Source organism: Pempheris klunzingeri, chromosome 2 (assembly GCF_042242105.1).
Source record: "Pempheris klunzingeri isolate RE-2024b chromosome 2, fPemKlu1.hap1, whole genome shotgun sequence".
Lineage (NCBI taxonomy): Eukaryota > Metazoa > Chordata > Actinopteri > Acropomatiformes > Pempheridae > Pempheris > Pempheris klunzingeri.
This window is the reverse complement of record NC_092013.1, coordinates 21,895,382-21,921,843: the sequence shown is the minus strand read 5'-3', so window position 1 is coordinate 21,921,843 and position 26,462 is coordinate 21,895,382. Positions and strand designations below refer to the sequence as shown.

The following is a 26,462-nucleotide window of genomic DNA, read 5'->3' as shown; positions in this document are numbered from 1 at the left end:
CATCAACACTTCAGACAGACAGATGAAGAAGTCTGGGTCGAGCAGCAGGGGCGAATCCTGCACAGCAACGAGTGTTACAAACCTCTGCTGCTTTTAAGGAGGACTGATGCATGTTGACGCTGCCAACAGGACAGTAGTCGACCCAGAGCTGAAATGAATGAATTACTGCAGTCAGGTTTTAAACAAAAAGTGTGAAGACTATAAATCATTGTCTGGTCAATTCTACTCCAGTGTGAAGAGTTTCTGCTTTTCTTTGTCATACATCGTTGTTAACAGAATATATCGGGGGTGTGGACTGCTGGTTGGACAAAATGGAGCATTTAAGGTGTCACCTTGGGCTCTGGGACCAAACATACCAAACATAATCAGCACATTGATTGGTAATGAGAATAATCTTAGTCTTGTGTGTCATCGTCTTGCTGTTGTCAGTTTTATGTGTGTTAAATAATATTGCCTTGATTTTCCTTTTTATTTCATACGGACCCTTTCCAGTCATTTTACTCATATTGTTACTGAGCTGATTTTTACTGCCATGCAGCTCAGGGTTTGAGGCTTTTCCTCCACCTTCGTTCTGGGGTTTTATGTTAACGTGCTGCTGAGCAGACGCCTGTTTTTCAAATCAAGTCTTTCAGGTCGACACTGGAGTGGGATATTTGGTTTTGTGTGACCTCTGACCTTTGTCCTACATGAAAACTTCACCTCTTCTTCACCTCCTCCTGAGACTTTCCTGTTATTTTCACCACAGAGCTGAACCAGCCTTCATGTCTCATACTCCACTCAGTAAACCTCCTCCTGTTTTTGTCCTTTCAACACGTGAATATCGAACTCCTGTCGCTTCGCTTTGCTGTCTTTCTCCAGTACAGTGCAGCATGTTGGCCGTGTCTTCGTTCTGACAGGAACACAGATGTTGGACCTGTCTCACTCTCTCTCTCTCTCTCTCTCTCCCTCTCTCTCTGTCTACTACTCTTGCTCACTCTCTCTTTTTGTCTCAGCTGCAGTTCAAATCTTGGCTCTCCGTCAGATCTATTAGCCTGCTCTGCTCTGCACAACTGCTCCACGTCCCGAGACACACCGACAACAATACACACACACTTACAGTGTGGTCACACAGCGATACACACACACACACACACACCTCTCCTAAAGCTACAGCAGAACCAGAGGAGGAGAAGAGGGTGGAAGAATTTGGCCTCAAGTCCTGCAGCCGCCTTACTGCTGGTAAAGTAGAGTTAATGTCTGTCTGTTTGTCTGTCCTCAGCTCCTCCTCCTCTCTGTCTCCTGTCTGTCGGTCTGTCTCTCTCTCTCTCTCTCTCTCTCTCAAGTCTGTCTATCTTGCGATGCAATTTGTAAACAGTTGTTTCAGTTGCTGTAGATGATCTTCGCAGCTTGAGACTGTGACTTACAGGATCTCATGTTGTGTTCATTGAAATGCAGCCCAGACCTGAACTGAACCGGATTCTTTGAGCTTTTCAGATAAATAGATACACGTACACGTCCATACTCGTCCTGGTGTTGACACAGCACTCCCCTCATCTGTTCTGTCGTGTTTAAGAACATCAAACACAAGAGGACATTTGGTGATTTGGGGGACTGTTATAGATAAAAAAGAAATTGGTTTGCTGGTGTGGAGTCATTGCTCAGTAATTATCAACATAAATACAAAATTATTTATGGATTAAAAAAAAAACCCCCAAAAAACCTTTGACAATCTGTCTTCCTTTGGTCAGTTGTGTTTTCTGTCATGTGATGATATTTTTGAATCAGATTCACAGTAAAAAGAGTCCTACATGAGCCGACAACTGACCTGAACCTGGTCCACACCTGCGTCTATGAAACATGACGTGACTGAACCTGACTGTCGCCGTCAAATCTGAGACACAAACCTGACTGAAGACCCAAGACGTGAAGCTTTATGTGACAAAGTGCCCCTTGTTGGGTAGCAGAATTCTCTCAGAGGTGCCTATCTAACTCTTTGTGCTGCCTGCTTTGGGGACGAGTTAGCTAATGGTTGCTGCAGTGCTGTCAATCATTACACGTCAAGCAGAAGTGATGTTACACATCATTAATCACAATTTTACGGCTGATGCATTTGTATAAAGCAAGACCACAAATTCTTTAAAAGGACGAATAGTGAAGAAAACCTGTTTTGTCCAGACCGTCACTGGTATTTGTGGACACTGTTAGAAGGTTTTTCTCATGTAACATGATTCTGTAGGAACTTGTGTCTTACATGGTATATATGTTACTCTCAAGTCAGCATACTACTCTTCCGACTCCGCTTTGTCTGGACAACTGGTTGTTCTAAGGAAAGATCAAGTCCATCTTGGGACATGCTCTCATGTATCCGAAACCAGATATAGTTTGTAGAATCCTATATATGTGGTAGCTTTACTCTGTATTCCTTAGTCTCATCTATGCCTGTGATGTTGGACTCCGAGCTCGTACACCTACATAAACTTCTTGAATGAATCTTGGACTCCTCTCTTCATTGCTATAACCACAGAAAAGCATGGACCAGAGGATTCATCAGAGTCACACATTCTATCAGAGCAGGAAAGAAGATGAAACTAAATTATAGGAAAATAAAGATCACAATGCTGCAGCAGAGCAAACTGAAAAACTAAGAAGTGGTTTGATTATCTTTATAGATACTCAGTTGCTTAACCACAAGTACACAAAAGCTTTGTAACCCGTGACAGCAACACTGATGTCATGTGTCCCACTGGACTTCTTTTCCCAAATTGTCTGACATTTTATAGACAAAGGAAAAAAAACATCTGTGAAAATCTACAAATCTATGAAGAGTCAAACTTTGGGCATATCTTTTGAAAAGTTTTGGAGCTTTTGAAACTGAAAAGTAAAAACACACATAAAAGAAGTTGTGGTATTCACAAGTAACTTTAACTATTTCCCCAAGTCCAGTAAGTGAAATACTGAGGGAAGCAAACAGAAACAGCAGCAGGACAAAACCCTACACACCAACACAGCCTGCAGGTTATTTTTATCCTCTGCTGTTCCTGCTGGAAGTCTCTCCATCTGAGCCTGCTCATCCAGAAAGTGAACAGCTAAATATTTTCCATTTCTCTCCCCTCCCTCCTGTTTTCTTTCCTCTGTCTCAGTATTCATGGATCTCTCTCTCTCTCTCTCTCATTGAGTTGAGATGGGAGGGTCTAACTGACTGTGTGTTCAGACCTCCGCTTTGTTGAGCTGCAGACTTAAGTTCAGTTTTCATCCAGAGAATGTGAATGATTCATGTGAAGTGATTAATGCGAAGACAGCGTGGGTGGATGTCATGGATAAAGGAGACCTATTAACATGATGTAACATGCCGCTGCTCTGGAAAGACATTATGGGAGCTGCTGTTTTTAAAACTAACAAACTAATCACTGTTTAGCCTTGTAAAAGAGTTTAAATTGTATTTATCTGGATTAAATCCAGATTTAAAAGGTCCTATATTATGCATAATGCATTTAGTAAAGTCTTTTCCATATAAATGTGTGTGCCTGGTGTGTCTACAGACCGCCATACTATGAGAAAAGATCGTCCTCTCTCCATCTTTTAGTAAACATGTAAAAATGGTTGTTTTAAATTTGGCTCCTCTTATGATGTCATAAGGGGATCTATTGAACATGTGTCCTCCTCCAACCATTTAGCAAGTTGACTGTTACCGCCCACTGAAAACCACCTTGATGTCCTCCATTGTTTTTTCCTCCCCAACTCCAGCTCCAGCTGGTAACATTAAGATGTGGAAGGCGAGAGTGATGCAGCAGATTGTTTCTGTTTTTCTAAAATGGTGCGTTCAGATAGAGGCTGGAAACAGCTGCAGCAGCCACGTCTGCTGTGAGAAGCATTATGTGTTTTTTGAACATTAAACTGTGTAATCTTGTCCTAGCAGGACCTCCAAATACAAATATGAAATTGAAAAAGAGCAGAATATGGGAGCTTTAAAACACTTTTGTTTACACTTAGGCGCCTGATCTATTTTCAACACCGTCTTTGGCCTGACCGCGCTAAACAGCACAGAGCAGATGAGGTGGGCAAGATCTCGGGTAAAGACAATCTGGTCAGATTTCAAAATAAAAGCTCCTGTGCAGACTTTCAATTGTATATTTCACCACCACATCAATATTAGTATATATTAGGTCTGAGGGCAGAATCAGGACCTGACACACAATACAGGACTGGGTGTGCCCTGAGAGTGAAACTCTCTAAGAATTTGGATATTACTGGAGTGCTGCTGTTACTCTGGCTGCAACAGAGGAACTAAATGCGGGGACACTTTTGCTGCGTGCATGTTATCTCAATGTGTTGGAACACAACTTTATAATGAAACTTGTTTATCCACAAGAGGAGAAACCTGTGGGGGTTTTCTCTCTCAGATGTTTTGCAGAAGTTCCTGGATGCTCAGGCTTGTTTGGGCACTATTCCAACAAATCAGAAGCTCCTTTTATTCAACATCTCCCATCATGCACCAGGGGCACACAACATTTATAACTATTATTGAGGCAGATCCAGAGGCCTGGTTCAATCTGTTCCATTCAGAGGGGGAATCAGACACAAAACAAACTATCAGGTGTGTGAAGGTGCGTGTTAATGTCAGATCTCTACTTTAATAATGACAGGACTGCTGTGTGTAGACTAGTCATTACACACACAAACACGCGCGCACACGCACTCGCAGGGAACCAGCCATTAGGGCCCAGCAGAGCTATATGAGGGCCAGCAGCAGCACTTACAGCTCTTTTTATCTGAGGAGCTGCTGCAGGTAAGAACCTCTGTCTTTCTTCTGTCTATTTTTCAGTGGATGGACACAAAACATGGATGTGTTTGCTTTTGTTAATATAGCTGCTGGTTTTTGAAATAACTCAGGGTTCTAAAGTTTGAACAAGAACAGACCAGTGAAAATACTTATATGTGAAAAACAATAATTTCCTTTCACGTTTGCAGCATTTTTTGTTTTTTTGGGGGCATTTTACGATATGCCAATACTGAGAGTTGACGGTGGAATGATGGCAGGAAATGAGGGAAGAGAGGAATAGGGAACGACAGGAAATAAAGGCCTGGTTGGTTCATGGTCAGCGCCTTAAACCCCAAGGCCATGGGGCAGCCCAGCGCTTCTAAACTTTTGATTTCCAACCATGGCTATTGGGAGAATTTTCCTTTCCGTATCCCTTTACCCTGCTGGATTCCTGCTGTGGAACCAGTGAAGTCTAGGCGTGTTTATCAAAGCCATTTCTTTTTAGGTATAGATTGAAGTTTGTTAATGGTATTGAGTATTGAAAACTGTGCGACTGCTTTTGTTTAACCTACATTTAATATTTAAGAACTTGGCTTTTTTATTACACGACAAAGAGATTAATAGAGAAACATTTATATTCGTCAAAGTAAGCTTTTGTTTTGGTGTAGGTACCTAGACAGGTATCGACACTGTGTTAAAAACTTCCTATCAATACCAAGATTCCTGTGAGGCAACCTGAATCTGGTCTGTGCTGCTCTACAGGGATGAGGTGGTGGCTGGTGGTGGCCAGTCTGTGGCTGTTGGTGGTCCTGACGGCGTCAGACACCCAGGTCAGGACCAGACCTCGCAACCAGGATGGGGAGACACGCCGGGGAAAGAGGAAGAGGGACGGACAGAGTAAGATATCAAGTAAATCCATGTTAATCATCATGCAGTCATATTAGAAGATTGTTATCAAAAGTCCTGAACTCAAAGTGGTGTTGAACTCTGTCCTTATATCGTCTTATGCTTCTCTTGTCATCATAATTCAAAGTACAGTCTTATTTTCTTCTTTTTTCTGACCTCGAACTTGACACTTGAACAAACACCAGATTGACCAAATAAATGTGGAGTCCTACAGAGGAGCATCTTGGGGCCTCTACTGTTTATATTATTCTTGGAGTCTGTGCTGAAAATCTATATGGCAATGATTCAGCCACTTTGGATTTATATAAGAATGGTGATACATTAAAGTCAGTGTGTCTGTCTTTTAGAAGTTTCTGAATAAAAACTGATATGATCATGTGTAACAGGTCATGGGCGAATCCGGGCGGGGCCTTCTAGACCTCTAAAGATCAGACTGGTTCCTGGTCCCACCATCCCAGTAGAGCCCGGAGAAACCCAAAGAAACACTCTGTTCGTGCAGTCCAACAGGAACCTGCAAGAACATCACTCCAGCTACAATGTTATCCCAGGTCAGTGAGACAAGCAACCTTAATCCAGGTCAGTGAGACCAGTAACTCAGGAGACCCGTCACACTTTTTAGGGTTGATACAGATTTCAATTTAATGTCACTAGAAGTGCCTGTTCTGATACAGTCCACCTTATGGTTTTTTGAATATTTTTATAGAAATATAACTCTGCAAAAACGGAACCATCTGTTCTCCTATGAGACCTATTACGTTCAGTTGGTATCTCTCGATGCAATACTGGATGAGAAGCCCTTCACATAATCTGATTCTGAAGTTTTGTTTACTATAAACTAGTATAAAGTATAAACTATACTTGCACAAAGATGCAATAACTTGTTTTCAGTTAATCCTTACATCTATACAATAGGAGAAATATCAAATCAAATCATTGTTTGATTTACATTTACTCTACAGAAATGCCCAAAAATTCCTGGTTCAGTATCTTTGGGTTTTGGAGTGTTAATTGAACAAAGCGCGACATTTGGAGATGTTACCTCAAGCTCTGGGAAACCGAGATGGAAATATAGACCAAATGAATAATAGATAATAATTTAGATTACACTTGGCTGAATAATCGATAATGAAAATAATCATATAATCATTGGTTGCAGCCCTAACATGAAAGTTAGTGAGCAACACCCCTTTTAGAAGTGCAGTGCACTAACAGGAGCTGTGTCTGTGCAACCAGTTTTCCAAAACAAATCATCAAGTTAGTTTGTCCCAATGTTTGTATGTTTATATGTAAACCAACATGGAAACATTTGCATTTCAATGTTTTAAGTGGTATTTTGCATAACAGAGTTTTATAGACAATAAAACTTTAATGTAATTAAATAAAATCTTTAACCAGATAAAAACAGGATATTCTAATCAAACAGGATATAATTGTGCAGTCAGCTCAGGTCAGAGGCTTCATCTTGTTCTCATAATGAGGCTATCTGTTATTACTGCTCAGCAATTTAATGACAAATCATCACATTCCAACATGGACAGAAGGAAAAACCATCTGTGAGAAAAAAAGGCAACCCAGAAAACAAGTCCAGAAAAATCCCACACAGAGATGAGGACTGAGACTCCAAAGACCCTCAAAACCACATGGAAGCCCATCAGCTTAAAACAATAAAGTCAGCATTATGTAATTTGAAGGGAAGGAGCCGTTGGTGGCAGTCTGCTATTGGGAGGTGCAGGGGGACTTTGTTTTTCACACAGATTTAAATTTGTTGGTTCTGTTTTCACTGTTGTTTGGGATATCAGAACATGCCTCTGTGTTCAGACAAGCAGACAAAACTGACTGTAACAATAACCAAACAGATCAGACTGCAGTTTACAGAAACAGACAGTTAGAGATGTCTGACAAACATGGCAACCCATTATCTCTGTAAATATTACTGTGTGGAAGCTTGATCTTGGGAACAGTAGTTTGACAAAATAATTTGATCCCAATGTCAACCTACTAGACTACAAGCTTTTTGCCTCTTCTATAACTTATAACTATAACTATAAGTGCCTCCCATCTAAATCATCATTTGGTGGAAACACCCATTTTCATTAGCATTTTCAACAGCCTTCACTGCATCAGAATTTTGTTCCTCAGTTAAATTTAAAAACATGTTTTATCTAAAATATAATGTCAATTACTTTCAGGTTAAATTATTTTATGTACACTAGATAATCAAAAACAATATTGGGACTTTGGGGGATAATATTGTGTGTTACACAAACGTTGTGTTAGATCTGAGTTACCCCTTTAAAACACCAAAGTCGCACAATAACACAAACACACTAACTGATTGAGGCAGGGTTAGACTTGGAACTCTTGTATTCTGCGAGGTAAAATTACTGGAGTCTGGTGGCTTTGACAAGGACGATATAACGGCCGTGTCTGGATAACTAACAAGGATCTTACAGGTCTGTCTCTGTAGGGATCATTTCTTGATGCTGTCAGACACTTGAATAACAATCAGTCTGTCAGTGGCACTTTTAGTGAACATACTCTGACAGGCTTGGATGCCCCAAAGGATTACACTGAAGTCTCTGCAGCCCGTGTGCGGCCTGTTCGTGACTGCTGGCTGAGGTGATCTACTAGACCAATTCCAAAACTTCTTGTATCCAACACTCATTTTGAACCCAGATGTAAAAAAACAGAAGTTATCCTTTAATTCATTGTTTGTCAATCACTGAATCAACTAATTGTTTCATTGGGAGTAACCAACACCATAAATGATGGTGCCACAGCAGAGTTGCTGTATTATTTAAACAATACACTGCAATTTACTGGACAATACCGAGATTCTACGACAGCAAGACATAATTTTACAGAGAAAAGAAAAGCTCTAAAGTATGTGTGCTCCCAGCAGAGATGACAGGGCGACACACTCACTGCTCACAAAGATAGGAGAGCCAGTATTTAAGAGAAATAACCTGAGCCTCTTAACTACCTGTGTTTCTATGGACGTAACAAAGAGCATACCATTAGAAAGGATAGATGACAGACAAGACAGACTTAAAATAGACACAAAGAGCCTCTTCCTGCCATATCATAGTGGTTTTTTTCTACTGACTCACTGTCAGTCATAGCTTTGTCCTGTTCCTGGTCTGATGTTGAAAGGTGGAGTTAATGCAGAGGGAGGAGTGGAAACGCTACAAATCACTGCTTTGTCTGGTTCTGATGGCAAAGTACAGGCTTTAGATTTAACTATACACACACAGTAATTACGGCACCAGGGGCTGCTGTTGCTGCTGCTGAGCAGGGTGATAAGGCTCAGCAAGGCTAAAGGTGTGACCCACAGGTTTCTGTTCTAGACCTCTGAATCCCTGCCCACATATCTCATTTGTTTCAATTTTGTCTATTGCGGAGCTCCTGGTCAGCTCCTCCCTTGGTTGGAAAACCACAAAAACTTCATCACTCTAGCCTCCACTTCCATGTAACTGGTGTTCTTCATTTCTAGTTAATAGACTCAATTTGCAAGAAATATTCAACTTCAAAGTGGTCATAAATTAATAATAACCAAGTTACTTTTATTCCCTTCATAGTCGGCCCCATGTAGAGCGTCACTGTCTGCCCTGTTAATAAACATTTTGAACTGCAGTGAATGACTGGACTGACTGTAATGTGTCTGTGTTGTTTCAGGTAAGCAGGGCCAGTGTGTGTACCAGGGTCTGACCATGTTCAACCAGGCCGTCTGGTCTCCAAAGCCCTGTGTGACTTGTCTGTGTACCGGAGGGCGGGTGGTTTGTGATGAGATCACCTGTCCCATAATACACTGCCATTTCCCCTTCACCCCTGCTGGGGAGTGCTGTCCCGTCTGCATGGAGCCAGGTAGAAACACAACATGTGGCAACGCCATGGTGCGACATCCAGAGGCAACAGAGAGCACAACATAATCATAATTAGTTCTGAAAAAAATTTTTTCTCCAACTTTATGACTGAGATGTGGGACATGGCAGCAGTGCTACCCTCAGCTTTCCAACAGGTTGAGCAGGACGTGCTGTTGGACATGTTTTAACGTTCACCTGACCATAATGATTTGAAAGTACACATTATAGTCATTACCCAAACCATTTTGCTACACTACATCCTGGTTTAACTTTGAGTGGTTAAACTAGGAATTTATTTACATGCCAAAAAGTGAAATGTGATTCTAACTCATCAGAACAAGAGCTGAAACATAAATAACAAGTCACAATAGAAGTTAAAGACCTGTACAAATATAATAAGTGTGGTCAGTAATCCAACCCATATTGTTTCTCAGTTGAGTCATACATATTGGGCTGATGTTTAAATCTCTGAGGCCTCAGCATGTTGCTTCCTGCTTCCATCATGGCTTTGAAAATGTGTTTAGCACATTTTGGGTCAAATCAGCACACATGTTGTGAGAGTTTTACTATGTCTGTATGTTGGGGGGTCCCACATGTTGTTTTCAACATGTCCAAAATCAGTTTCACCTTACTGTCAATTCAACTTCATCAATATGAAGACTGGATGCACGAGTTTCTGAGAATGATCATTGTGAGACGTATGCACGTGCTGCAGGCAGAAAACACACCAGAATTAGTGAGAGTTTATGGGGAGGTCACCATAAGAAGTCATTTTGTGCCATAAACTGAACAAATGACAAAAGTAATGAGTGCAAATGGTTAAATATCCCATGAAGGAAACCTCCCTGTTAGCTCAGAGTGGATACCTCTAGTGGTCTGATCAGATCCCTGGATTTTAATAAGGTGCTGGATAATCTTGAACAGAAAATGGTGAGGAAGAAGCTCCTGTTTCAGGGTCAGACAGCTAACACTGTTTCTGTGTTTATAGCTGTGTAGTAGCTGAATAGTACAAATGTTTGTCAGGCTCTGTGATCAATGCTTTGTTGGAGTTTAATGTTTCGATGTGGGACTTGATAGAGCTGATAACCACAAAGAGGTCAGCGGAGCTTCTTTTCATGATCCTGCGGGGCTTATCAATAATGCAACTAATAAAACTGTGCCTGTGCAGGATTTAATGAGTGAAGTTTTGCCTGTATACACTGTAGAATTTCATGTTATTTCTCACTATCTGTAAAAGCTCATTTTGTGTACTCGTGCTTAGTGTTACCACTGCCACTAGCTACCATATCTCATTCAAATTTACTTTACTTTATTTCTGAATCCTGAAAACGTCCACATACAGTATAAATGCTCATGATACTGGCAATGAATTTTGTACCTCCCTGCTGCACGTGCATCCTTTATCGTAAACAGGAAACTTTTCTATACAACCTTTGTGAAATTCCAGGGGAATGCAGTAGTTGAATTGACAATAACTACCTCATTGTTCAGTCATACACTGCACAGTCACTATGTGCATGTATGGAGATGAAGCAGGAGGAAACTTCTCCAAGTCATTTTGCCTATGACTTATTATGACTTATGTAGATGAATACAGCATTAACCTGATAGTAACCACCACAGAAACATGTAAGTATCTGTATGAGTACTCTGCGTATGATTTATGTCTGCTGTATGTATGGAGTCCACTTAAGAAAAGGGTTCTGCCCATCAAGTGACACTGAGGTATTATCAGATAAAGTGTCAGGAGACTTCTTCCTGAACGGTTTCTATTTTACACGCTCCCCATGCCATCACCATAGCAACCAGCTTTAGCAATAGTCTGAATCACTGCTCACATCTGTGATTTGTGAAACAGGCCTGCCGTCTGACCTGCCAATCACAGCTTTGTAGACGGGATTAAGAATCACCAGGAAAAAAGAAGAAGAAAATTCAGGAAACTACTGAAAATGTTTGATCTTAAGGCTATAAGATACTGTCAGACAAGTAGTTTTGTCTTTTTCATATAATATTTCCCTAAGTGTTAGACTAGTGAGCCAAGATTGGTCTAAATTCATTGAAATAAGTATTACATTTAGATTCAGTACCAACATCAGTGGACATAAAAAGACCAACTTTACTTGACTGTGGTAATACAAGTACAGTTCACTAGGATCTGGTCCAGACTGGCCTACAGCAGCAGTCTGCTCTGTAGCTACTACAAGCTGGTCTTTTAGCTGTCTGTCTAAAACACTAACACACACACCCGTCTCTCTCTGTCTGTCTGTCTGTCTGTCTGTCTGTCTGTCCGTCCGTCCTCACAAACTCTCCATCATCCTGTATCATTTTCTTCTAGTTTCCTTTATTTTTTCTACTTGCTTCCTCCACCTTTGTATTCTCTACTCTCTTCTTTCCATCCCCTTCCTTTCGATCTTCTTTCTTTCTACACCGCCACCTTTTTGCTTTCCTCTCAACCACCTCCTGCTCCCTGATTGGCTGCCCCGCACCACCCTACACCCACCCTAGAGCCTGACCTCAGCCTTGACCTTTCTGGTGACTCCCCAGTTCCCAATGACCCCGGCGAGCCTGTGACCCCGTTGACCCAGGAGGAGATCCAGCGAATCCTCTGGAGGGAAGAAGAGGAGCACCGCGAGGAGGAGGAGCGCCTGAGGAAGAAGGATGAGGCGAGGAAAAAGAGGAGGAAGCAGAGGAAAGAGCAGGCAGAGAGACAAAGGAAGATAGTGGAGAAGAAGAGGAAGGAGGAGGAGGAGGCACTGAGGCTGCAGGTGGAGAAAGAGGAAGAGGAGTGGAGGAGGCAGATAGAGGAGATGGAGAGGAAGAGGCAGGAGGATGAGAGGAGGAGACAGGAGGAGGAAGACCAAAGGCGGAAGGAGGAAGCAGAGAGAGAAGCCAGGGAGAGGGAAAGGAAACTAGAGGAGGAAAGGAGGAGGCAGGAGGAGATCCTGAGGGCAGAACTGCTGGCTCTGGTGGGAGAAGAAGAAGAGGAGCAACAGGAGGAGGTAGAGGAGGAGGTGTGGCTGAGAGGAGATGTATTTCAGATGCCTTCCCCAGAGCACAAAGAACCTGAGGAGCCAGACCTCCTCCCTGCCCCAATACCAAGACCTCCTGCTGCGACGGAGGACGAGCTGAAGGAGATGGAAGCAGAGGAGGAGGAGGAGGAGGAGGAAGGGCTGGTGGAGGCAGAGAACAGAAGAGGCCTTCCACCAGGTTGTGACATCTCTGATGTGACAGTGACATGTGAGAATGCCAAACTCACCCACTTCCCTCCTCTGGCCATACCTGAGCTCAAATCTCTCAGTCTGGAGGGTAAGTGAGAAAGTAATGCCAGAGAGAGCTCCACGCACTGCAGCGTGAAGAAGAATCTTCATCACTTTCAACACATACGTCACTAATGTGACAGTATTTTATTTGATCTAAATTTAGTTCCTAACCTATTCAAATTTCAAAATGTGGGACTTAAGTTAAAAACAACACAAACTAAAAGATTCACTTGAGTTAATACTTTTTGAACTTTGCACACTTTATTTTTCAATGGCTACTTGCACCAAGCACTGGAGGCTCTACTTCAAAACTATTAAGTTACTTAAAGGATAAGCCTGACATTATTCTTTATTTTCTTATTATCCATAAATTCCATGAAAAGACCAAAACCAGCAATGTGTTTGTCCTCTCATCAGTACTTGCTTACTTCACTACCTGGTCTGTTGCACTCAGCCCTAAGCTCAAAGGTTCCGATTGAAGAAGTCAATCTTTAAAAACAACTAAAATATATATTGTTTGAATTAAAAACGCTCAGTAATTTCCTTAAACATCTGGTCACTGTAGTTTTTAGCAAATGTTACTCAAACAGTAGGATTGTTGCGGACAATTTACAGCGATGGATTAATCCACATTTGGTGCTTGAGTGAGTCAAAATAAACAGCAAAGCAATGATTGGAACAAATGATGCAAATAAATAAAACACAAGCAAACAGAAACACTGCAGTTATAGACAGACTGCCAATTTTCCCTCTCTTGGTGTTCACTGACTCAAACTTCTCTGACCTGCAGGCAACAACATCAGCAGCATCCCAGCAGAAGCCTTCAATGGCATCCCCAACCTGGAATGGATCAATCTGAAGAAAAACAAACTCACCTCTGCAGGCATTGATGCTAAAGCCTTCAAAGTAAGACAAACAATATCACTGCAGCCCTTTAGAATAAAAGTAACCCAACCATCAGACTGTATTCTAGTGTTTCTCTAAAGGCTTCAAGAAATTCTGATGATGATATTTGTAACACCTGCGTCCAACGACCAAAGTGTAAAGGCAGGTGTCTAAAACAGACAAACTGAAAATCTCAAAGACCTGAGAAAAGAAGTAGCTGCTGGAATCAAGTCTTCCTTATCAGTATGACTAGCACCTGTGTGTGTGTGTGTGTGTGTGCGTGTGTGTGTCAGGGTCTGAAGATGCTAAGGCGTCTGTACTTGGACGGGAACCTTCTGGATGCTGTGCCCTCTGACCTTCCCCCCACCCTGCAGGAGCTGAAGATCAGTGAGAACAGACTGAGAGGAATCAATGAAAATAGCTTCCAAGGTACTGCTATCCCAAAATGCACCTCCATACTGACAGAGACAGAGTCTGTAGTCTGTAAACGTACATTATACTCTGTGATCTACACAGCTCATACCACTGATCATGTGTGGAGGTTCTTAATTGTTATATAAATATAGTTATTTATAGTTATAAATATACGTTGTAGACAATAAAATGAAAATGTTGCTCTTCTGTCTTGCAGAGTGTGAACTGTTAGACTATTAAAGTCTCATGGACGTTTCCTTGCTGCAGTTGAGGAACAGTGACGTTTTTCTTTTATCTTTAAGATCAGAGCAGCTTGGTAATTCTAGAGTTGGAGGGAAATCTGCTGAGCGAGGGGAATGTAGATCCTCGGGCCTTTGCTCCCCTCATCCAGCTCTCCTACCTCCGACTGGGCAGAAACCACTTCCGCACCGTACCACAGGGCCTTCCCATGTCATTGCTGGTACGAAGTAATATTTGTTCACATAATTACTGTATCTCTCCTATCAGTAACACTTCATCCCCACGCAAAGATACCTCACATAGCCAGACACTGGGTTCAAAAATGACGGCCAACTGCTGCTTTGGTGTGATGGTACCACTAGAAACAGAAAACTGACCAACAGCAAATTAGGCTCAATCCTCAATGATCCAATCAGTTAAAAAGGACTCAATGTGACTTTGTACTGAGGGCTTTGTTTAGCCCTGAAGCAAAAAGCTTATTACTGCTGTGTTTCTGTTGTAACAAGTTTATTTCCTGGTGGGCTGAAAAAGACAACATGTCATTATAAGGTGTTAAGATACTTGTGATTGACAGCGTGGAGGCTCTGAGTAGCTAGGTTGACTTTTTGGACAACAGTTGCCAGCAATATGCTTGAGGGATCTATGAGGCATTCAGTCAAATTATCCGAGGCCTTCTGAGCAGCTGGCTGCATTCAGATAGGAATTTAGGTTTGCTGATACTTCAGTATTTACATTTTGGCTCTGAGATTTAAGACTCTACTGAGTAAACTCTGTTTCTACCTGTGGGAAACCAGTCCACCCAACTTGTAATTAGAGCCTTTGGTTAACCGCAAACACTGCATAACACCAGCGACATGCTGCTGCTGTAAATCCACCTTAAAACCGGCTTCATGTTATAACCTTGGAGAGTTTCTACACACACGCAGCAGTTCCAAAACCCCAAACTTTTTTTTCAACTTTTAACATTTGTTCTTTGGTTTGGGATTCCAGGATTTATCAGACACTTTCTCAGTTGTATATCCAAAAATGATAATGATTTAATGATAATGTGTTCGTGTCTGAGGTTTATTGCCCAAGCTGCCTGTTCGTCTGACTGGGTTGCCAGTTTTAACAAACACTGCAGGTAGAACATGTGAATTTAGTTTTGGGGTGGATTATGCATTTATAATGTGAAACAGTCCCAACAAACCACAAACTAATCTGCCAAGATCTCTGAACCAAAAGCACTCAGTTAACACAACTGTTTAATGACAAACTCGTAACAACCCTACTGTTGCTTTTATTAAAAATCAAAAAACCCATAATTCTATGGCATCCTACTGTGCCCCTGACACTAAATTCCAGTAATTGTCCATGACTTTCCACCAATCAAAACATTTTCTTTTTTGACCTTAATGATGTAAAACATTTGTTTTTTTCTGCTCTGTCTGTCTCTAAGGAGCTGTATTTGGAGAATAACCTGATTGAAGAAATCTCAGAGGCAGTTTTCAATCAGACTCAAAGTCTCAATGTGGTTTCACTGAGACACAACAGGCTCGATGAGACCAGGATTGCCCCGATGGCCTGGATCAACCACAGGTCTGAAAAAAAAACCCAGATCTGTCACATCGATTCACCTGGGTCACAGCTATTGTAATGTATTTCAATAGTCATTTTGTAGTCGTTTCAATATAGATATTTTTAATTTCACCAACATTCCTTCATGTGCTGTTTCCAGCAGAACATTTTAGCTCAGTCTAAGTGGCACCTATCCTAAAGTATTACTGAATGTTTCAAAGAGAAAAAAAGGAATATTTCTTTTGGGACTATTTTGTACTACTTATGCACTCTCTCCCCCTTTTTCTTTTTACAAATTCTACCTCCCCTCATATTTCTGCAGAAATCTGGAGTCTATCGATCTTTCACATAATGACCTTTACCTGGTTCCATCCTACCTACCCAGATCTCTGGTCCACCTTGTGTTGGTGGGGAACAATATAGAGAGGATACCTGGTAGGTGGAAAGTGTTGATGGTTGATTAAGGATCGAAACTGATACGGTATTATTGATACCAAGGCCATTATCAATTCTGCTTATTGATCCCCTTATAAATTCCTAATCGATTTTCTGTGTCAAAAAACAGTAGGCCTACAAAGATTTTCAGCACCAACAAAGCTGTTTTATATAGAAACAAGTAGCCAATGGAAAGATGCAGGCATTAACCCCCAGGATTTACAGCTTTAAACTGTGGCTTTACAGTCAATTTTAGCATGAGGATATAGGGGAAAACTCTCCCAACCATTAACAGAATCTTGATGCTACAAAAGTAATCAATCAAGAGACTGCAGAACAGGATCCAAATTGTGCTAAAGTGTATTGCATCCAGTATAAAATAAAATAAAAAATAAAAAACTTTATCTCATGAATTTATCTCATGTTCTAAAACCAATCCAAAAGCATTTTTTTTCCAATTACAGTGTGGTTATAACAGTATTAGCTTTGCTAATATTATCTCAACATATCTTAACACAGATGAGGCTATCATTAATGTTCAGCTGGTTGAGGAGCTCATAAGCTTATCCCTGCCAAAATGATAACTTTAGTAAATGTAACAGTCCCAGATCCCCACAAAGTACAACACACAAATGCTGCTCTCCCTTGCTGCAATGTTGCGCTGAGCGCTCAGCAGTGCAGAGCAACATGCCAGCAGGAACATTTGTCCAACATCTGTCCCAGCTCACGACAGCTGGAGTGGCGCACTCACACTCTCGTTAACCCCCGTTAAGGGAGTTCTCTGTTGAACTTTGCATCTCATGTTCATAGAAATGTGAAAGAAAATCAATAACAAAATCAACTCCACCGTCATTGCCTGTCCAACAACTGCTTTCCTCATTTACCTACAACACAGACCATTAAAATTACATTTATGACATTTGTAGACATAATATCAAATCAATAATTCAAATAAGCATTATTTATAGCCCCAGTATACTGACAGAAGCAGGGTTATGGTCTCCCTTAGTTACACTATGTCCTTCCAACACCTCAACAGGCTACGTCTTCGCCCACATGGACCCTGGTTTAGAGTACCTCTACCTCTCCTACAACAAACTGGATGGGGAGGGAATCGAACCTGAGTCCTTCTTTGGCTCGTTCAACTCCATGGTGGAAGTGTGTCTGGATCACAACCAGCTGGTCACTGTGCCGTCTGGCATCAACGAGATGACCAACTTACACTTTCTCAGGCTCAACAATAACAAGATCAGGTATGAAGCCCCCATCAGCCACTTTTAGGGTTGAAGGTTTTCCTGTGATCGTTAAAATTGTTACTTCCTGGGAATATGCCACTCTCTTCTAAGGATTTCTTGCCATAAATGAAGCTTTATTTTGAAGTTATGAACAATGAATCATAAAATGACACTGATTCAAATTTTCAATGTTACTCTGCAAAACTCATTTGAATATGAGGTAGTAGAACAACTATTCCTCTTAAACTTTTTTTTGAGGCAGAACACAATTTGAACCTAAATGAATTATTTGATGCTATTTTTCATGAGACTGTCTCACTGGTACCAGCTTTGATGCTTTACCTTCTTCACACTTAGTCTTGATCATTGTCCATCATTCCTACCAGCTATGATAATATGGTAATCAACTGTCTCTTGCTGTACAGACTGTAAAAACCTACTGTATATAAGTGCTGTCTTGACTTGATCAGGTTAATTACTGAGATTTGTCAGCATTCATAAATCTTGGCTATTACATTGATGAGTACAATGTTATCATGACTGATAGAATGATGAATGATGGACAAAAGCATAGAATTAAGATTCAAGTTGTAATAAACGAGAATTATCATTTACATTGATTTTATTAATTTACTGTATTATGAATATAGAGATTGGTTCTTTCTCAGACTGCAAAGAACAGGTAATTAAATATAGAACTCATGAAAAAATGTAAATTCAATACAATCTTGTAAGACCAACAAGAAAGAGTCCCACTGCAGACCAAAGCCGGACCAGACGACTGAGTCATTCAGCAGTCGGCCAAACAATATTGAAGGTGAAAGCTCACTGGACGGAGAGTTGTCTTGACAACACGGAACAAAACAAGTTGATTCATATTTCCACCTGAGAGTCAGCCTGAATAACGTCATTACTCGCTCACAGGTCCACAGGCCACACAGCACACACAGTTCAGGTTGTAGCACGGTTTGATATAAAAGTAACATTATTATTTAAACACAGTACCCTGCTTCATCTTCGCTGCCAAAATGGCTGGTGGGAAATTGCAACCGGCCTTTAAGCAAATACTGCAAATTATTCTAGCATAATGTATGTGGTACAGTACAGACAATAACAATAACCTACTGTTAAAAAAAACAAAAAAACTTGAATGCATGATAAAATAGGGTTACCCTAAATTAAAAGACTAAAAGATCGAGAGAAAATTAAGATGAAAAGAAGAATCTTGATTTCCTTTTTGAAAATACCAACATCGTTCTCTTATTGTGGGAAACATTAGGGACTTCTAAAGTAAAGCAGTGGAAGATCTGAGACTTCTGGTTGTGACAGACATTGAAAAGTAATCACACATGGTGTTAAGGTGTTAGGTTATGTAAGGCTATAAAAACAAGTAAGATGGCGTCTGTGAAGTGCAGCGAGCAGTGGGGAATTGTGAACTAATTTTTTTGTGTTAGTCAAAAACTTAGATGCAGCTTCCTGAACAAACAGTAATTTTTTGATTGACTTTTAGGCAGCTAGGTGAAACGACATGTAGTAAAAATATGGATACAAATTTTTAATGTCACTTTGACTTTCGTCATTTTGTCAATGACCTTAAGATGAAAAGATGAAATGGCAGTTGAAGTTGGGTCTAAAATAACTTTCAGATGAGCTTGTGTCTGTGTGTGTCTGTGATACAAGTAGAGTCTTTAACTCATTTAGGTCTAAAACATTCTTTAACAACTAAATGTTAATAATCTAATCTTAAAATACACAATTGTGTATCATCTGCATAATAGTGTTATTTGACATTATGATGACTGAAAATGTTGTCCAGTAGTCCATGTCTCATTCCATCTTTTCAGTTGTGAAGATTTGCTGCTTTTTTGTCCTTTATGATAGCACATTGACTATCTTTGGATTTTGGTCTGAACAAAATAACATCACAGCTTTAGATAATTGTGATTTTTCACTATTTCCTGACATTTTGAAGGCAAAATGAATACCTGATTTCAGAAGATAATGTTCAGATGTATCAAAAATGAAAATCAACATTAGTTGCGGCTTTAGTCCTAGATATAATGAAAAATGCATCTAACTACAACCTGACGCTGTAACTTTCAGGAGTATCCCTGACGAAGCCATCTGTGACCCAAACCACAGCGGAGACTCCACTCTGGTGGCCCTGCGACTGGAGAACAACTACATAGACCCCCAGAAGATCTCACCAACAGCCTTTACCTGTGTACGCTCCTCCTCCAGTGTGGTCCTAAAACCCCAGAAAACCAAGTGATCCGAGTTCATACAAAACAATAAGACACTTGCTTAAACCCCCTGAAACAGATTTAGTTTTTTTATGTTTCAAGGGAAGTCAAAATAGCAAAACAAGATACATTTCCCCTCATTAGCCTTCTCTGATGCTCTATGTTACTGAAATTACACCCAAAATAATTATAAATTACCATGAGTAGAACGTCCATGTTGAACATGTAAAAAAATGTCAAAACACAGTTACAGCTGGTGTAATTTGTCTTATGGGAATGCAGTGTCCTGTAATATCCTTGGACTGGACCCTTACCAGCTGCATTAAAGTAGGATTTCTTTTTCTCTGGCCCCAATACACAGTTTAAGGTCTGGTAAGTTGTTTTGCACTGTTGCCTGGTAAGGAGGTGATAGAACACCTTCAGACTTCAAAATCAAACACATCTGTCAACTTTAGTAAAATGTTAAACTATCTAAAATGGAAAGAATTCCCACACCATACACAGTAAAATGAAAATCCTAATAAAGAAATGGAAAGAATTCTATGAAGTGAGACCACAAGCCCCACACATTATTTTTAACAGCCTCACCACCTTCATGTTCCATTTCTCAACTCTGTCCCTTCCAATGCCGTCTTTCATAAAAACTCGGACATGGAAAGGATTGGAAGTAGTGAGATCACATGCGTGACACATCCTTTGAGCTCTTTGTGTTAAAGATTGAGCATAACGGATTAACTGTGAGCTGTTGGAAAGCTAATCCCTCTGACAGATAAAGAGACAGAGAATGTACTGACGTCCCTGCCCATTTCCTCCATCTTTCACATTCTTTATCTGCACTTAGGTGAACAGAAGCAGGATAATAACTTCCTCTGGTGCACTTAAGGATTTATCCTTGACGCAGGGGGTGACGGGAGTCTTACTGTATGCCGTAGGTTTTGATTTATAGTTCAGCGCAGACTTCACCCATTGATGACCACATAAAAATAATTACATCTTTCTTAAATGATTAGACAATATTATGCTTCAGTAATGTTCCCCACAGTAACAGTGGGCCTTAAACACACCGATATAACTGGAATTAGGTACCCCTATTTTGCCTTGTCTCATTACTGAATAAGAGACTATTCCATGCAGTTGGCAAGTTTACATGGTTTCATTCACTGCTGAGATTGTGGGGATTGTGGGTAGCACAGGGTTTCATGGAGATGAGCATAGCTATGTGTTCTATGAGGTCTGGGGTTAAACAACTACTAAGTGAACCCTCTGCCATATGCTTTGGACCTTAAGGTCTCTCCAAGAACTCTCCTCAAGCAGAACGTTTAGTGGGTGAACAGAAGTATTGAAGAAGTATTTTCTTCTTCTTTTTTTTTTTGATACCCTAAATATTCCCCAAGGCAGAACCATACTATAGATTTATGTTTATGCCTCAACTTTCAACCTGTGCAACTGTTGTGTTATTTATTAATAAGTCAACATCAGCACTGACAGTGAATATGCAGCTTGGGAGAGTAAATCCTTTATGTATGAGCAGGAAAAATTGTTCATTAAATGCACTTACAGTTGCTTTAAATAGCATTGACTAGAGGTACAATGTGCCCAAAAATGTAAGATTTAATTTACAGCTAAGAACTGTTTTATTACAGATACCAAAAGTATTCTTTGAAAAAATGTATTTGAACATTTTAATTGAAATACACCTGCCCTTCACTTTGCTCTTGGCTGGCCAACAAGCATAAATCAAAAGAGAAAATGTCGGTGTGATGTGTCAACAATCATATACTAGAGTTTAACACATTACTGCAATACAAAAGTCAAATAAACTTCACTATGTTTCAATTACTGTCTAATTCATGATGTCCTACCTACATTCACTGCTACATATGAATGCAATACTTCAGAATTAGCCATTTTCTGTTCACAACACTACTAAGATAAAAGAATAACTATTACAACAGCACAGGTAGTCATATTCATTATGTCTCAAAGTGCAATATCAGATAAAGGTGTGTGTCGTTGTAGGTGTGAGGTCCACAAAGAGGCCTGTGAATTTCATCAGCTATTCATTTTTCAGGTTCTGGATATCTGAGCAGATGACTGAGACTGTGTGTTCTACCTGCGATCAACTTCACGTCTGTCTTCTTGCTGTCCTAGTGTGCCTGAGCGCAACACACAAAAGCCCAACCAATACTCGCTTTTTAGGGCTAGATACAGATATTGATATTTGGCGTTTCAAAAAAATGTCACAATGATTTGGCCAATATTCATTTTTCAAAATAAACGCATGCAGGCACGCACACGCACACACACACACACACACACACACACGCTGCTCTCTGGTGGACAGACTATATATTTGAGATAATGTTTCTAAAAGAACACAAACATATCTCTAATTCTGTGCTGACATTATTTGTTTCTCACTGATTATATATACAGTATATGTATGTATATATGTGTATGGGATAAGTTAATATCAACTAATTTATCAGGTGGACTGTATTGGGTCCCTCCCAAATTAATTATTTTTAATCGTGGTTCTTTGTGCACTTATATGCACGCCAACTAGAGGATGATATTTCTACTGCGTGGACTGCGTACACAGAAAACCAAATACATTGCCGAACTGCATCCTCTGCAGTCTGCATCCACTTTAGAACATATCCTTGTAGCGGTCAATGAGTTTATTATCTAGTTGACATAATCAAGTTATTGCAAATCCATGCGGTCCCTGCTAATATAAGTTAATAGACAGTTCTAACATCTTCTTTAAATGTACCAAAAAACTGAAAATGGAAGCTTTTGTGAATCTTCTGGGAACAGACTTAATGAGCACAACACCAGACCTAATTTGAAGTGCTGATTAGTGATGATTCAGAGGTCTGGAACGAGGTTACACAAGCCTCTTATTCCCATCTGGAATAGTGTGGAACACATTGACGTTTTTTAGGATCAGACAAGTGTTGACACTGAATGCTGCAGTCAACCTGTGAGGTGTACTGTATGAGTCATACACCCAAACAAAAGGTTTCATTATATTCCGCTAGATCCCTGATCCCCTTCACTGTCAGCACATCCAGCACACTGAGCAGTACATTCACTTACTTTCATGTTATCAAATTAACGCTTCAAGCCTCATGAAGGAGATGGAGCCATGATGACTGCTAAAGAATGAGTCATGATAAAATGAGCTGCTCGTTGCATCACATGCCTTCTACCCTCATGCAATGCACATTCAGTGAAAGCTGTAATTATCAGAGCTGAAAAACGGCAACTTTATCATAATATTTTCCTCTGAACGCTTGAGGTTTAGGATCGTTTACTTCAGTAGCAGACAGATCTAAAGGACGATTGGAACAGAAAAGCTGAAAATGTGAAGACGACAAAAACCTCAGCTTGTTCTTTGGGAAGACAAATTGGAAATATTAGATAATTATGTGCAGACAAAAATAAATCTATAAGTAGAAAAGCAATAAAAAACAACAATCAGTAATGTGTGGTCAGTTTCTAGATGCTGGCAGTCGTCATCTCGTCATACTTTAGCTGGAAACTTTCTTCCAATGAGCCGTAGCTCAGAGATCAAAGATTTTCCTGTAGAAAAGAAAATTCCTCTCGTCTGCCAACAAGAACAGCTGCTGTGTTCATCAGTCTCACAAATCAAACACACAAAGGAACAATCGAATAGCCTTCAGTCACATGACCCCTTCAGTGCTCCCCAGCATGAGGACATAAAGCTGAAAGAAATCACTGCCAAAATCAGCTTTATCTACGACATTTCATCAGGTATAAATGATTAGTATGAAGTTGAGCCTTCATCCAGCTTAATGACAGGATGAATTATTTCAGGATAAATCCAGTATATCATAACTTGGATCTTATATTTGTAGTTTTGGTCACACGATGGCCCACATGATATGAAACCAGAAAAAAAAACATGCTACACAAATATACATTTGTTCACCCACCCCTCGTCATGTTCATCTCGTCTTCAGTGTTTTCCTCCATGTGGATTATTGGATAAGCAGAACTTTGCACACCTCTAAAAGTTATTCTAAAATAAAACTGTGAAAAAAAATACTCTTTAGCTGACATGGTCATAGCCTATAGACATACACACCCACTGGCAATGGTCGCAAGTAGACATTTACTCATTTTAAGTGGTCACATGCCAAAAAGCTTGGGAACCACAGATCAAAACCACTTTATTTGGATGTAAAATAAAGTGATGGCATCTAAAATCTAATTGTAAAAAGAACTGTAATTCTATCTAATCTTTATTACTTATTTATCTATTTCAAACTGATCCAAACTGAGTGTGTAGAGCCTAGTGTGATGAAGTTAATTTTTGGTAACACTTACGTTAAGTTACATGTATGTAATTTCATAATATTTTTTAATAAGTTTACCAAAAAGCTGAAACATTTAAACGAATAAATACATTAAAAACAGTTTCTATATATATATATATTCTTCATATATAATTGTTGCTTACATATTATATTGCAACAAATTTCACATTATTGTAAGTTTAGTTGACCAGTTGACTAACAGGTTTACAAATGAAATTAATTGTACTTATTTCATCTACAGTGTACCAATTAAATGCCTATATTTGACACCAAATTGCATAATCTCATTCTACGCACAGTGTCTGACTGGCGCTGAGCTTCATAGGTTCCACTGTGTCCCGTTTACATTTATTCAAAACTTAAGAGACAGAATGTGTTACATTATTTAACTCACTTTATTCTGAAAGTCAGTGTGTGCCTGTTGGATGTATATTCTCACAGCAGGTCAGACAGCCATTACAAAAAAATGCTAAATGAGGCACTTAACAAGACATCATTGATTAATCAAACCATATGGGGAATGTTGCACTACACGGAGAAGGGAAAATAAATGAATGGACACGGGTTAAATACAATATCCGTTCTTCTCATTTTAGTTTGATGACGTTACCGTTCAACCAATATAGTGAGCCCACTTTATGATTTCACTGTGGGTGGGCATATCATCTATAATTATCAGAATGCTCTAATATCAATATTAATATCAGCCTGCATTAGGTGGACTCAGGTGAGGCAAAGTTTAAGGGTGGTGAACACTGTTCTGTTGTGCAGCCTGACTGGGAAACACTCCCAGCAGGTAACGAGCTGAGTTGTGACCCTGTCACAGCTCCATTAAAATGTTTCCTGGCAATAAGATGCTCTTGTGGCACCAAAGCAAACTCCTTGGCACTATCGTCCTGCAAGTTGCCCCGGTGACTCACAGCTTTAAAAGGCTCAGCTGGAGGAAATTCTTCCCAACATAAGAACACAACAAGCTCCAGCCAGTCCAGAGCCGTTACAGACATCTGATAGATTGGAAAGTATGAGATCCTGAGAGACAAGAGACATCCTGACCGCCTCCCATCAGGAACCAGACCATCTCCCATCAGGAAATAATCTCTAACATTTAATTTGCAGTTGAATACTGTAATTCCAACAATTACGCCATGCATTCTTTCACTACCACAAACCAATTTCCCTCTTTGGACTATTAAAGCTATTGACATGAATCTCTCTGTGGCAGACCAAACAGCTGAGAAGTATGAGCTTTTCATGCACAAGATCCCCTGAAGAAAAGATGACGGCACGACAGACATCCTGCTCAAAACAGGAGTTCAACACTTTAAAGGTTGCTTTTGGACAAATAAAGAGGCAAAGGACCATGAGAGTATGCTGATATCCAGGCAAACGTAACAAAGTGTTAACTGTTAGGTTTGCTGTCCTTACAGTGCAGAACAAATCCTCTCTTAGTGCATAGAGAGCAGAACTCTCTCAAGCAGGTTTACATCAGGGTTTAATCAGATCCCTGCAATGTTTGGAAAAATGGTATCCTTTAATCTTAAATTCTGGCTCATAACAGGGCATTGTTTGAGCAGAGCTATGAAGCTGTGATAATGAGGAATTGGAACTGAGACTGAAGTTTTAACAGGGGAATCATAAACGCAGATTTGTTTAGATATCAGATAACCGTGACTCTCACTGGATTTTCCATGAAACTTGTGAAATGTAAAGTGGAGGTCTAAGTTTTTTCACAAGTGGCTGAATATGAATCTTAAACGAAAGAGCAACATCTAAAAAATAATTCTTAAATATTTGTATGAGACTCAATAGTTTTGCCATTGTATGGAATAGTGAGTGAACAATAGTCAATGCAACAACTGTAGTTTTAGTTAGTGATTAAAGTCTGTAAATGTAATTCAATCTGAACCACATAATGTATTAGAAACAATGTTAGTGATTTTTGTTTTTTGGGAGAGCTGGAAACTACTGATGAGACGAACAAAAGATTTGGTTAAAGCCGTTTAAGTTTAGAAACTCAAAGAGTTTGTTGAACAAGAGAGCTCAGCAGGCTCTGTGTTGATGAGATGATCAGTTAACCAGATCTCTGATGGTTTGGAAAATATGATTTCCTCATCGAAAAGATGCACTGAAACCAGAACACAGACCCGCTCCCATTTCGGTTCGTCTGACTGCCAAACCAGGGCATATTTGGATGGTCTGGCTCTGCCATAAGTTGTGCCTCAGTGTGCCGTTCCAGCTCAGCTCAGCAGAAAATACCAGCAGTGAATGGAAAAAGGAATACTATAACACGTGAACCCCTGAGGGAGCAAGCTTCTGTTAGCTTTTCCATTCTCGGTAGGT

At 40.1% G+C, this 26,462-nt stretch overlaps 2 protein-coding genes across 2 annotated transcripts in view; one reads left to right on the top strand and one right to left on the bottom strand.

Annotated features, from left to right (window-relative positions):
- cenpp (centromere protein P) overlaps window positions 1-26,462 on the bottom strand; it is a 92,657-nt gene that overhangs the window by 3,443 nt on the left and 62,752 nt on the right. The gene's annotated exons all lie outside the window — the stretch shown is intronic.
- ecm2 (extracellular matrix protein 2, female organ and adipocyte specific) lies at window positions 1,096-19,839 on the top strand. Its single transcript, XM_070848113.1, has 12 exons — window positions 1,096-1,218; window positions 5,501-5,635; window positions 6,031-6,192; window positions 9,320-9,508; window positions 12,013-12,813; window positions 13,558-13,673; window positions 13,946-14,081; window positions 14,369-14,526; window positions 15,745-15,884; window positions 16,186-16,298; window positions 17,338-17,551; window positions 19,637-19,839. The coding sequence occupies exons 2-12, from the start codon at window positions 5,503-5,505 to the stop codon at window positions 19,803-19,805; spliced, it is 2,331 nt and encodes a 776-aa protein (XP_070704214.1). The 5' UTR covers window positions 1,096-1,218; window positions 5,501-5,502; the 3' UTR covers window positions 19,806-19,839.

Coding starts and splice junctions, on each gene's coding strand:
- ecm2 (XM_070848113.1), top strand. CDS start 5,503: ATGAGGTGGTGGCTGGTGGTGGCCAGTCTGTGGCTGTTGGTGGTCCTG. Junction 14,082..14,368: donor CAATGAAAATAGCTTCCAAG/GTACTGCTATCC, acceptor TTTATCTTTAAG/ATCAGAGCAGCTTGGTAATT. Junction 14,527..15,744: donor GCCTTCCCATGTCATTGCTG/GTACGAAGTAAT, acceptor TCTGTCTCTAAG/GAGCTGTATTTGGAGAATAA.